The sequence below is a fragment of the Heloderma suspectum genome, chromosome 3, assembly GCF_057233095.1.
Source record: "Heloderma suspectum isolate Gila_16-S chromosome 3, 16-S_ref, whole genome shotgun sequence".
In the NCBI taxonomy this organism is placed as follows: Eukaryota; Metazoa; Chordata; class Lepidosauria; order Squamata; family Helodermatidae; genus Heloderma; species Heloderma suspectum.
In genome coordinates, this window is record NC_139460.1 from 66,779,236 (window position 1) to 66,793,832 (window position 14,597).

General features: G+C 42.2%; 1 protein-coding gene across 1 annotated transcript in view; it reads right to left on the reverse strand.

Annotated features, from left to right (window-relative positions):
- CADM2 (cell adhesion molecule 2) overlaps positions 1–14,597 on the reverse strand; it is a 721,403-nt gene that overhangs the window by 258,830 nt on the left and 447,976 nt on the right. Inside the window, exon 2 of the mRNA XM_084843493.1 lies at positions 14,107–14,256. Coding sequence (XP_084699619.1) covers positions 14,107–14,256 — 150 coding nt within the window. The remainder of the gene's footprint in view (positions 1–14,106; positions 14,257–14,597) is intronic.

A 14,597-nucleotide genomic window follows, 5' to 3' on the forward strand; every position in this document is an offset into this window, starting at 1 on the left:
TTTTAAAGAATCCGGCCTCGCTGGAGTCCGTGGCGGAATTCTCCAGCATCCCTAGTCATCATGCAGGGCGACCAAGGCTGTTTCCATGCCAAAACCTGGCCTGAACCCTGACTGAAATAGATCTAGATAATCAGTCTCATCCAAGAGTGTCTGGAGCTGGTTGGCAACCACCTGCTCAAGAACCTTGCCCAGGAAAGGAAAATTTGCCACTGGCCTAAAATTACTAAGATTTTATGGGTACAGGGACGTTTTTTTCAGGAGTGGTCTCACTACCGCCTCTTTGAGGTGGCCTGGGACCACTCCCTCTCACAAGGAGGCATTAATCACCTCCCTGGCCCAACCAGCTGTTCCTTCACTGCCAGATTTTATAAGCCAAGAGGGGCAAGGATCCAGTATGGAAATGGTTGCACGAACCTGAACTTGTCAACATCCTTGAGCTGTACCAACTGAAATTCATCCAGGAGAACAGGACAAGGCTGCGCTCTGGATACCTCACCAGATTCACCTGCTTTAACACTGGAGTCTAAGTTCCGGCTGATGCAAGAGATATTATCCTGGAAGTGCCTAGAAAATGCATTACAGCAGGCCTCAGAGGTTTACAGTGTCTTTGGGGCCGGCATGTAATGGCCCCTGGATGGCTATGAACAGCTCCACTGGGCAGCAGACAGAAGATTCAATAGAGGCAGCAAGATTTTTTTTGCCGCCCTAACTGCCCCTGAATATACTTTACTATAGGCACATACCAGCTTTCGATTGCATCCACTAGTTCTTCTCCATCTGTAGTCAAGCCATCTCCTATTTTGTTTCTTTGGTCTCAGCTCCAGGATATACCACAGAGCAGTATGAGCTCTACGCAGGAGAGGGCGCTCAGGAGCAATGATGTCAACCACCCAGGTCATTTCTGCATTCCACAGATCAACTAGGGTTTTGACAGAAGAGCCCGCTATATCAGCCGGGAACCTCTCCAGAGTCCTCTGGAAACCATCTGGATCCATTAGCCTCTGGGGGCGGACCATATTTATAGGTCCCCCACCCTTGCAGAGGGGGAAAGCTGCAGCAAGTAATGATCAGACCATGAAAAGGTGACTGATGGAAAGTCCCCCACCTTCAGACCACCATCTCCATGTCCAGCTGAGAAAAACCAAGTCTAGAGCATGCCCCGCTACATGTGTCAGGCCGATGACATGTTGGGACAGTGCCATGGTCGTCATGGAGGCCATGAAATCCTGAGCTGCCCCAGACAAGGTGTCCTCAGCGTGAATGTTGACATCCCCTGGAACCAACAGTCTGGGGGATCGCAACAGCACACCTGAGACCACCTCCATCAGCAAAGATAGGGAGTCTGTTGAGCAGTGGGGTGGGCGGTACACCAACAGAGTCCCCAATCTGTCCCGCTGGCCCAACACAAGGTGCAAACACTCCAGATCAGTAGTCATATGGCCAGGGAGCCTGCAGAGGGAGATAGAAGATCATAGCAACACCCCCGGCCTTCACTTCCCTGATGCTGAACTAAGTACCCTGGTGGGCAGAGTTGGGAGAGACTAACTCCTCCCTGCTCAACCACCCAGGTCTCGGTTATACATGCCAGATCAGCTGCCTCATCCACTATTAAATCATGGATGATAGAGGTCTTATTCTGATCTGACCTGGCATTTAACAGCAGCATCCGGAGACCCGAGGGCAGGCTGATAGGGCAACCACCATGCCTGAGGCTGGAGGGAGGGCCAGAACACGGCACAGGTGTTAACTGTCTGGGCTGTGTTCCCCTAACCTGGCTAACCCTCCTCCCAATGCCATATCTCCCTTGACCCATAACCACACTAATTGGAGCCCCCTCAAATACCCCAACTTGGCCATATGTCCTCTCTCCCGGGCACATAACAGGATCCTAAGCAAACAGCCAACTCCCATACATAAGAACCACAAAACCAGTCAACCCAGTGTTGAGGGGGTGGCCCTTGCCCATGCAGCTCCCCCCAAAGGAGTGACCCTGCCTTTGGAGGCGCTGCCGCCAGGGTGCTGCCACCCCGCATCAGAGCTGGGCTGATAAGAGTGTTCCAAGGGAACTCAGGCCCAGCTGGCTCGAATCAGCCAATATTAGCCCAGGGGAGTTTTTTCTTTCCCTCTTCAGCTCCAGCTCCAACCAGGGGGGTTTGGCTTCCCTTCCCCGGCAGGAAACAGAGTCCCAGGCAGAGCCAATAAGATGGTAAGTTGGCCCATCTGCCTCTGTTCGATGTCCCAGCTGCTGTCCTCTCTGGGTCCAGGCTTTGAAGGTCCAGGCCCTTCTCAATGATGACCCCTACTGAGTATGCAAGTATGCTCCTCTGGTGTCTAGCCCGGGGGGCAGGGGGCGTTCCTTTGGCAAGGCTTCAGATGATCAAGAAATGTACTCCTCGGGTGCTTCTCCCCCATCCCAGTGAAAGCTGGTGGCTCCTATTTCAGTAGGGCAGTAAATGAATCTCCTGTGGGTTTCAGTCAGAAGCAGTCAGAACTCTAAAGAAGCTATCCAAAGTGCTGAAGCCTATCCCCCAAATGGGTCAGCTCCTTGGATAGCTCCTTTAGAATTCTGACTGGTCCTGACTGAAACTCAGAGCAGATTCACAGCTCCACTGAAATAGGAGTCACCAGCCTCCATTGCCCCAGCCTCCCCTCTATTGTCCAGGACCTTCCCAGCCAACATCAGAGTGCAAGGTTTTGTAAAATATTTTCCACGTGGGGAATTTGAGCCAGCTACACTTGGAGCATGTGTGCATTTGTGTGTGTGTGTGCGCATCTGTGTGTGTGTGTCTGCTACTGTGATGATCAACTTTTCAAAAACTCCCCTGTGTGAATTTGAACCATCGATCCTGGGACCGTGTTTTGCCTTTTTTACAAACAGCACCACAGAGTTCCCTGGCTTCTTGCTGTTTCCTGTTCTTATGTCTTTCTGGAAATTAACAGTTTTAAATTACGGCTGCCAGGGAAGGAATGGGAAGTAGGAGCAATACATAACTATATGTGTGCAATTATCTCCTGTTATTAAAAGTACATCCACAAACAACATATATATATATATATATATATATATATATATATATATATATATATGAAAACTGGTGAGGGATGGGCCATATATATATATATATAAATTATATATATAAACCATATATAGTTTATCTTGCCCATCCTCACCAATTTTCATCTACTTTTTTTGTTTTTCAAGCACAGATACAAGGTATGGCATTACAATCCTTGTTTTTACAATACAAATGGAAAGAGTGTCTATATTGACAGGAATATATTGTGTTTCCATGACTTTACTTCTGATTGAATATTATTTCAATGCTCTGTAAGGGTCAAATGATTTTGGGTAGGCCTTTCAATGCCCTTCATTATAAGCTGACAATAACATGGTGATCACATTTTTAATTCCACAGACAGACTTTTTGTTTCTTATTCCTCAGAACGGAGTATGACAGAAAAACCTGACACGTTGGAAAGAATCAAAAGAAGGCCACAAATGAATAAGAGGAACAGTATATGTTCAGGGAGCAATAGCATACTAATCTTCAAAAAGATTCTAAAGATTCCTGTGATTAAAAATATAACAAATATCTCCAGTTAACTGGAGCCATATTCCTGTATAATAGCTGAAATTCAATGGTATAGGAAGGTGAAGACATTAAATAGAATGTGTTTGAAAGAAGTTCATACCCATTTGAAAAAAACACCCTTTAAATATATCATTTGGGGTAGGTTAATAGTCACTCTCATTAGGAGAAACGAACACACACTGAGAACATATCTCTGCCTTCTGATTAAGCAATGAGCCAGTACGGCTGTAAATCTTCCAGAAATTCCCCATGGTTCAGCTCAGAAGAGCAATGTTTTACTCTTTTCACCTCCCATCCTTCACTTTAAGACCAGCATTGTGTTAAGTACATAAGACAACTTTTCATCATGCTGCTAAAAGAAACACATTACTTTTTATTGCTATTCCTGAGAACCTTTGAATCTATGATTTCTGCCCAACACTCCTAGAATGACAAAAAAGATTTATTAAAAATGCAGTTAGAGAATGATAAATATTTAGGCCATAATTCTTCCTCTGAAAAGTATAAACTTGTTTCTTCCCTCTCCCACCATACGTTAGCATGTATGGAAGTAACACATCAAAACAGGAACAGGAACAAAAGATCTATCAATGCCTCCCATATTCCTCCCATGCCTTTTCCTCCCGGTTCTTCTCAAGATCCACATTCTGAGTAACTTGCATCAGTTGAAGAAGGTGGTGACACAGACCTTCCATTCAGCAGTGTAGTGGTGGCAGGTAGCGCCAGGACATCACCTCGGCACTTTTTTTGAAGCCAGCCCCCAGCTGGGTCGCAGTCTGCTAGGGAAGGAGGAGGGAGCAGAGGGAGTGTGGGTGCCTGGTGGCTGCCCCTTGGCCAGACAAAGCGAGCAAGCGAGCAACGAGCAAGAGAGGGAGCCTGAGGGAGCTCTGCAGCCTTGTCTTGCCCCCTTCTCCTCCTCAGCTCTTGGCTTCTCTGTCCATCCTTGCTCCATGTCTGTGTGCCTGGCGCTGCCCTCATCTCCTGCAGCACTGGCCACCCGTTCAGGGCCGCTGCTGCTTGCCACGGCAGCAGCAGGAGAGGGGGGGCACTGCCACCATTATTTACTTATGGGGCAGGGCAGGTGGCTGGTTTGTGCCAGTTTTTAGGATTTTTCACACAATCCTATGCATGTTTACTCAGAAGTCAGTCCCACTATGTTCAATTGCTAATTGGGCTTTCTCCCAGGAAAGTGTGCATAGGACTGCAGCCTTAGCTGCCTTCCCAAGATCTCTGTAAATTTAGTTCCAAATAAACACCCATTGGATTGCACTGTTAATTCTTGACCATACATTTCTACAGTAAGCGGAATTGCCAAATGCAACCGGCTCTGCCAGCTACACTTTTTGGTACAAGCTTGGCATGTACCTGGGCAAACAAACCCTGGCGGAGGGAAGGGGAACAGAAAAAAATCAGTTGTGGGGAGAGGAGAAAAAAGGTGTGTGTGTGGGGGGGGGCAGGTGTTCAATCCAAGGCTTCGTCTAGAGTTAGTCATACTTAAGAGTACAATAGATTCTTCTCCCCCTCTTTTTTTTAACCACCACCACAAGGGGTGGAATTTCAGGAAAAACGAGTGAAGGGCTTCACCTTCTTCTTCTGGAATGCCATGGTCCCAATCCACATCTGGGCATCTCCATATAGAGCTTTGGTGTGCTTTGTAATGTAAACTGAAGGTACTTTGGGGGTCCTCTGAGGTACTGTAAGGCTAATTGCCCCAAATTAGAAACACAGGCAGCCATCTTATCCTGAGCCAAACTGCTGGTCTATCTAGCTCAGGGTCACGCAGCATGCAGCATGCATGTTGCTCCCATCCCTTTTTGCGGGCCACACTGAAATTCCCCCGGCACCACCAAACTCCAACTGAATTTTAGTCGTGTGGCAGCAGCGAGTGGCTGCATATTCCATTTAAAAAAGCGAGCACAGGGAGTACATACCTTGTTTTAATGCAAAACAGCAAACCCCGGGAGCTTCTTAGTTCACTTTGGTGGCACAGCAATTTTGGCGGGGGTGGGGGCAGGGCTCTAGCCCCCAGACCCTTGGAAGTTGCCCACCTTTGACCTAGCTGAGTATTGTCTAATTCACTGACAGAGGTCTTCGCCAGCTCTATATGGAGATGCCAGGGATTGAATCTGGAACTTTTTGCATATACTCTGTCACTGACCTTTGGCCATTCCTTTATGTTGTTTTGTATGACACACACTAATCTGGTTTATTCATTACTTCAGATTCTTAGGGGCTGCATTACATTTCTAGGCGCCAATCCACAGGGGTGAATGTTTCAAAATTGTAGGCACTGGCATTGGATTTGGTAAGGATACAGCTGTCCACAGAAGGGTCTGGGATTCTTTTCCCAACTCTGTTCATATCAGTTCCTTTCTAGACCCTATACTCTTCATAGCTGTCTTCTGAAAAGATCTTTTCCAGTTTGTCAAAAAGCTTCTTGTAGCCTTGTAGGCCCCTTCCAACCTTACTGTTCTATGACTATTCTATGATTCTTGAATTGTGACGTTCAGAACCGAATACAGTGTGCCACATGAGTTCTTAGCGCTGTTGGATATTATGATGTTCTTCCTTACCAATGTGTTAACATTTTTTACTTTTCCTTAAAAAAAAAAAAAAGTTTGAAAATATATTTTTCTCTTCCTATGCTTTTTATTTCTTTTACTTATTTTATAGACTCATTTAGCTTTCTTTCTGACAGGATATATTGCTTTTTAATTCTATAGCATCTCATTACTTCCCAGATATCCCCACCTCACCCACTACACACAGAGGACCCAGATGAGGTTTACTAGAGTTCACAAGAAAGAAGGCAGTCAGTAGCCAACTACTTCAGCAGCTAGTGCTGTAAAAAAGGAAAAATCCTTCTGAAAGCAATATCCAAAACATTACCAATAGAAGTGAGCAGCAAATTAATGTATAGCATCTAAGAAAAATCAAAATAAGCTAACATATAGATGTAAAAGATGGCATATGGGAGAGGTGGGTGAGAAAGAAAAATGCATATTGCATTTTATTCCTTTAAAAGACTTTTTGAAGGTACAGTCACTAATGTGCATATTATGAAGGTAGACAAAGGACAAATGTTAGCACATTCACCTAAATCTTGGCTTCACCTCATTGCATTCCAATGCATCAACTTCATTCCCAATTTAGCTAGCTGCAAAGGTAGAAGACTTAATTTGTTAAACCGCCCACACTTCAACACAAATAACGCAACCTCCCACACTTCACCATTTTCTTTGCAAAATGTTCATTTCTCACTTGGGACTTTATGAAAGAATATAACTGGGAGTAATTCTATTAATTTATTGCAATCCAAATGCATATTTTAATTCATCAATTTATACAATTTGAATATGTTTGCTTAGATTAATATTCTTTCCCAAGCTACACTTTCTGAATATGCTTTTCCAAGTTATAATCATTTTCTTGTTGATGTATTTATCTATATATTGAAGCTGATACAATTTGGGGTCAGCAGTTGAATTACTAATCAACATAATAAACTTTATTCTCTATACAAGAGATCTGCTAATGAATTTCAAAACCTTTTTAAAAGGACATTTTAAAAACAGTAAGCAAACGTAAATAATATGTTTTGTTAAACTATCTATGGTTATTAGCTTATTTCACATAAGGAGATTCCAACATGTCAATTTTTAATCCAATCATTCCTATAGTATTGGTCTGGGAAACTAGAAAAAAAATTAATGCTGTTACTATGAAACAAACAAAAATAAGGAGGAGTTTGGGGAGAGGGAAAGATGAAAATGTATTTGAAGGTGGTCCTTTCCTTTTCCAAATTAATTTGTTAACCACTGGGCCAACCAACTCTCCTATCTCAACATAACTTTCAAGGCACTATAAAATGCTGAGTGGTAGTCTTCATCTTCAGTTTTTGCTGGCTTTACTTTATTTTGCACTCTTTAAAAACTGTGCTGCATGGCATGTAGCTAAATGAGCAATGTGATTAGGGTGTTTCAATTTCATGCCATGATATTGAAGCTCATGAATTTAAGCCTCTTCTACTCATTGTCACCATTTCTGCTGGTGTCCATAAATTAAGAAAAGCAACACTTTAGTTTAATAACTGGTCATCATCTCTAGACAGACCCTCCAAACTCTTTTCAAGTGAAACAGATCGGTGCTAGTATAGTTGCAGTAATCACCATCAGCCTGTTCACAGATAATCACGATATATCGTTTTCCAATTTTCTCTTCCCCAAGTTTATTTTATCGCTTTATTCTTCAGTTTAATCATTTCAAATTAAAACTATCTAAAATTTAATAAGTTTAAAATATTTGGCAATAAATCCCTTGGCAATCCTACTCCTTTTAACAAAAGATTCATTAGTGGTTGTTATATTTCTGGAATATTGTCACATATTCTGGACTGTTATGGGAAGAAATAAAGCCAAGCCGAGCTGGCTCTGAGTGCCTGCCACCTCTTTGTCTACAGCTTTTTAAGGACAACTATTCTATGAGCAGATGATGAGAGGGGTTTATGGCTGTTAAACTCTCTCTCTCCCACTATTACATTTGCTACTGTTATCAGGCATCCTGGACTCTTTCCTAGTCCAATAAACATTTTAAGCATGCTAAGAGAGTGTAATGGCCCAATGAACTCTCTCATCAAGATCACACAAGAGGGAGCCACCTTAAGGATCAGTTCTACTGGCAATTGGATGGTCATTTGGAATACCGTCCAAATGTATTTGGAATAACAACAAACGTTTAATCATCACATACTTCTAAGCCTAAGGAGATATCTTCAAATTCAATAAAGATTACAGCTCCTTAAAGTTCACATTCATTGACCTTCTGTATTTCCCAATATAAGAGAAATTGCTTGTAAATATTAATTATATACAAGATGCACCAAGCTGCTCATAATTCTATTGCTGTTAGTTATTCTGACAATTAGATGAAATATATAAAAACCTATTAGTAAAACCACTGATGCAATGAATATGGACTTGAGCACGCTCCGGGAGAGAGCGCAGGACAGGAAGGCCTGGCGTGCTGTGGTCCATGGGGTCACGAAGAGTCGGACACGACTGAACAACTGAACAACAACAAATCAGTAAAACATAAAGGATAGTATCCATTTTGGCACTACCACTAACATAAATAACACAATTTTCCAAGGAAACGCATCATGCCCGCAAACATTATTGCCGTTGCACTATAGGTTCTTTACGCTAGTGCAATGACATTTAGTACTAGTGCCGAATTCAATACTGCCCAAAGTGTAGTGTATTGGCCCTCCTGGCTTGCCATACCAGGAACTGCCTGAGCCAGCTCTCAGGCACTGTACTTTTGGTTTTCCTGTTTAGCCGTGCCTGCAGAGTCCTTCTAATTTTATTCCACTAAGATATTATTTATATTTACAGATATTAACATACATGCGAATATGCCTAACAATTCTATACAAGTAGGCTTGCTTTCTTTACACTCAAAGAAGTTGGGGCTTCAGGCATAATATTTTGCATTGATCACACAATGCATGCAATGGGTTGGCTTGACCTGGACATCATAGCCCTGTTCACATGTTAAACATGTGCAAAAAGTATGCATGGAGAATGTGGAGCAGCAATAGTGAAAATAACCTGATGTTGCATGTGCAACTAGCTCCACCCCTGGCACATTGATCGTGGATATCTGCAAAGGTTTGCTATATGTAAGCAACTACTCACACATAGTTATCTCTTTGGAGACAACAGGGGCTGAGGTCCCAAGATGTAGCCCTGCTCCATCCAGTATGCATCAACCCTGCATGTAGAAGGCACATATGAATAGGGCTCATGTGTGAGAGAAATGCCATCAGTGTTGTTTGGATGACGGTATCAGTATTTTCCTTTTCCAAGGGCCATTCCTCCTTTATAACTGTGTTCTAAATTGCCATCTTCTTCAAGGGCTTAAGGATACTTTTTAAAAAATCTGAGTGTGCTTTTGTCCCTTGGTAAGAAGGTAGTTTTGCCTTCTTCTTCTGCATGCCAGGCCATTCCTAATCTTCTAAAAACAATGTAATTTTGGTTGGTAAACATTTATTTGGGGGCAAATAGCAGCTTGTGGGGAGGGGGTTGATTTTCATTGGAAAACAGTACAGGCAAAATTGAAATTCCATTTCCCATCTCCCTCCAATGAAGTACCAATCCAGATTGACAGTTCCTGCAGCTGCTTTTTCTAAACAAAGAGGTGTGGCCAGTCATAAGCACATGATTCAAAAACATGCTCAAAGGCATGTCTTGTTTAATCTTCAAACCTGAGCCTACAGACTTGAAGTTGTACTCATCATCACAACCTTTAATAACAGAAAACAGCTGAAGAGTGCTAGCAGGATTGTAGCCAAAATGGGAGCACTGAGAAGAGGGAGGTATCAGCATGCCAGGGGAAATCCCAAGGCTTCCAGAGGGGTCCCATAAAGGGGCAACTATCCCCCCAAAACAGCTGAGTGAGGACTGACCATACAAAGAATGCTGAGTGCCTATTGGGGGAGGGGAGGTGGAGAACTGGGAGGATGGAATGGAGCACTCCCCGGCTGGAACCCTGAGCAAGAATACTCCATGCTGCAACATTCTGTTGCAGGCCCCACTTGCTTATACATTAATGGTAATTGTCATGTGCAATAACAGTTAGGTAATACACTCATATTAGTTAAGTTGGTGAAATGGATGTGAAGGTAGGCAACACAAAGTTGAGTCCACACGGCCCTAAGCCCTCAAAATATGCAACTTTTGTTGATAAGTAAGGGTGAACAGAATGGTCTTTGACTTGAGTTCTACATTTTGAGGATAAGTATGTCTCATTTGTAAATATGCATCATCCTATCCCTTTGCAATCAAGAGCACTAGATGTCCACCAGTCAGTGCTTTTCTTATAATGCTCCACTGGGACAATGAAATTCTCTAAACTAAATGGAGGATGAAGAAAGGGGAAGGAACATATCTTCCCCAAGATATTGTCCTTGCTTGCCAGCTTTACATTCTATCTTGATAGGGTATTGTGCAAAAACAATGCTATCTTTCTCCAATCCAATGCACACTTAAATGGGAGTAAGTCTTATTGAATTCAATGGCGCTTACTTGGAGCTTACTTCTGAGCAGACCAGAATAGGACTGGGCTGGTAAAATAATTCTTTAATTACCTTCCTGTGGTTTCATCCTGCACCATAATCTTTCTCAATTTTAAATTAAAAAAAGACTGTGGGGAGAGTAGCTGTAGAACTCTTTTATATTACAACATTTTAAGACTAGCAAATATATATTATGGTATAAGATCTCATGTACTATACATTTCTGAAAAAAGAAATCATATTTCCTTGTGAAAACACACACACACACACATCATAACGAGTCATATGATTCCAGTATATGATTAATAATATTAGTGTAGAACAAGGCTGTCACTTCTCAGCAAAAGAATGCAGTGAGGTCCCACCCCATTATAGTCTAGGCCTGGGGTCCTCAGCACAGTGCTGGTGGGTAGGGATACAGGATTTTGTTTAATCCATTCCACCTGGCTTGCCTTTCATTCTGTCGTCCACTCTTTGATGGATTTCTTTTCCTTTTCAGGAAAGAATGCAAAAAAGTCACCTGCAATTTATGTAACTTTTGCTGGTGAGTAATATTTTACGTTTTTTTCTTAGGTCAGTGTACAGTCGATGAGCAGAGTGTACAGACAAAAAAGAGTGCTACACAGCAGAGGCTGAAGAGAGATCGGGGATTTATAAAAGGTTGTTGGTTATTTTTTTTTTTTTATGGCGTACATATTAGTGCATTTTCTAGCAACTTCTGTATTTTCAAACAACAACATTTGCATATAATTCTGGAATCTGCACGACTTGGAAAATGTCAGTCCACTACGGACTCTGCAGGTTGGATTCATAGAAATCCAAAGACTCCGACATCCCTACCTGTGGGCACCACTTTACCTGCAGACACCTCATTTGGTGCCTGCAAGGCTCCTCGCTCCTTCTGATTTTTTTAAAAAAGATTTTAAAAAATAATTTAAAAACAACAGCTGGCATGCTGAGAAGTGAAGCTCCAGTCTCCAGCACCAGCTTTATTTCCTAGGACAACAGGAACATAGGAAGCTGCCTTATACTGAGTAAGACCATTGGTCCATCTAGCCCAGTATTATTGTCAACACTGACTGGCAGCAGCTCTCTAGGGTTTGGGGCTGGATTGTTTCCTAGCCCTATCTGGAGGAACCGGAGATTGAACCTGGGACCTTCTACATACAAAGCAGAAGCCCTACCATCGAGCTACAGCCCTCCCCAACATCTTTATTTTAGAAAATAAAAATGGCAGGTGGCTGTATTCCAGCCCTTCTTTTGAAGCATGCCTAGCCACCTAGAGAAAAAGAAAAAGGTATGCTGGGGGTGCTAGGGAGTGTTCTGGTGGCCAGAGGGTGTAGCAGCGAGTGGGGGTGTTTTGCCTGTGCTGTGTGTGTCGCCCTCCGTGTTTAGCCTGGGGGGGTTGTGTGGTGTGTGTGTTTTGCATATGTGTTTCTCTGAGCATCACCTTCTGAGTTTGTCTTTTGTAACACGTGTATTTTGTTGTGCTTTGTGGGGACAAATATGTGATTTGGCATTTGGGGCTCAGATCCCCACTCAGTTTCTTGGCCCAGTTACTTGTTTCTGAGCCTCATCAATTTGTCTTCAGTGACACAGAAAATGGTATTTTCGAAAGTGTGTTCTTTGTGTTTTGAAGTTCAGACCCCCACCTCTGCTTTGTACTTTTTTTCTAGCCTCACCACTGTGCCTGCTGGGAAATGGGTGTTTATGACTGGGCATGCTCACCGTAGCAGCCATTATGAGACTGGGCAAGCCCCAACGGTAGCCATTTTGTAAGAGCACCAACAACATTCTGTCAAAATTCCAAATGTGCCCACTTGGCCAAAAAAGGTTGGGGACCCCTGGTCTAAGCAATATACACTCATCAGATGATTTTTTTTTAAACAGTCTATTGAGATAGAAGACTTTTATTTTGAATTCATCAATATTTTATATACGAATATAACATGCTGGGGACATAATGTGATTGTAGTCAAGTTATTGGTGTGGTTAGTTTTGTTCTGAAAATTATGGTCAATGCTTTTTCAGCCATTTGCAGGAACAAAAAGAAATTGTCCCTGAAAAATTGGGGAGGGGAGAATTTCAGAGAAATTTGGGGGGAGGGGGTTGGTGTTTACCATAATTGATGTATGTTATGAGATGGCCAAGGAGCAGTCTTCCTTGTAATCTAAAAAAGAAAGTATCTTCATCCTCATGTGTCTCTCCGCTGTTACCCTCCCTTCCTCTAATGCTCATGAGAAGACTTTTGTTAAAGTTACAAGGAAGAACATTCCTTGGCCATCTTGTTACAAATTATTAAGTAACCCCCCCACCCACTCACCCATGGAAATTTTCCCTGATTCCTCACCCCCACCACTATCCCACCATATGACAACCACCTCTTTTGCAGGGTGCCTAGATGAGTTTCATGACATTGGTGGGTGGGATTTGGTACACCATTAGTTTTGGTAGTCAGTCTGAGAACTGCCTCAGATCAGTAGATAAACAACTACCCCCAGTACCAGATATGGTGGACATTTCAAGTATCCCATGTCAGCCGGAATAATGTACACACACAGGCGCCTGCTGCAAAACAGTTTTTAAACATAAATTAAAAAAAAACAAGAATAGAAAAACTAGATAGTGGTAGAAAACCAGCTTTCCTGTCTCTAATCCAGCAATTTGAGGCCCAGAATGCTCCATAACCAGTAGAGAAAAATAAGTCAAATGGCAAATAAAAAGAAACATCTACGTTTTAAATATGGTAGGTGGTATATAAATCTATTAAATAAATACATAAAACACTAATCCACTAACCTATTCCAGTCTTTAATTGCAGCCCCAATTTCTGTGTGATACACCATTCCCAGTCCAACATTCTTGAGCAGCCTTCAACATCAGTTTTAAGGTCTCTTGTCTGCATTTCACTTCCCTGCATGCCCCACTTTCACTCCCTTGGGAGGATTCCTGGATATGACTATGACTCAGATGTGAGCAATCTCTGGATTCCCTCACAACTCTTCTTCCTTATTTAGCTTTGGCCCTACATGATCATGGTCACCCACACCTTAGTCTGAAACATGCCAGCACTCCTGACCTACTCACACTGATCACAACTCACAACCATATCTTTAGTGAAAGAAATGCTTAAAAGAAATTCATTTACATATATGGAAATAAAATCCTTGCTAAGTACAGAGAAAGAAGCAAAAAATGAGAGATTATGAGAAAAAGAAAGCAATATACAGTATGTTGGCTTCAAAAGAGAAGATGCAACTAATATACTGTTAACCAAAATGTTCAAACTACAGAATTAAAGCTTAAGACTAGAAACTAAAAAACAAACAAATTCAGAACATATTAAATGCAAGCAGTGTGGAATTTAAAAAACCCACAGTCAAGATATTAGTTATTACTTAAATAATGGAGAAATTGAAGGAGGAAAATGATATTCACCTTTCTTGTCATCGAAGTACAGAGTCTGTTGAGCTGGATTTGACCACTGGAGGGAAGTGTTATCATTTTGATCAACCCTACAGGTCAAAGTTGCTGTTTCACCCTCGATAACTGTAACATTCTGTGTGAGTGGAAATTGCCCTTGGCTGCCTGCAGAGGGTGTAAATAAAAAGAAAGTATTACATTAAAAGTTATAGGGTTATATTAATAACTTTAGCCTCTCAGAGGCTTGTATAGGGGGTATTTGTTGTTTTATGTTATTTCCAGTTGGAAAAAAATACAAAAAAATCCCATCAAAACATGTTGCAGAGATTCAAGTATACGAAAGACCCTTTGCTGTTTAAGCAGCATATTATAATGCTTACCCATCCTTGTCATAAAGACAAATAATTCAGGAAAAACTATTAGAATATTTCCTTTTCTATACAATTATTTCCCTACAGGTTGCCTCAACAGCATGTGACAAGTTCAGTGGGAGATTAGAACTATTA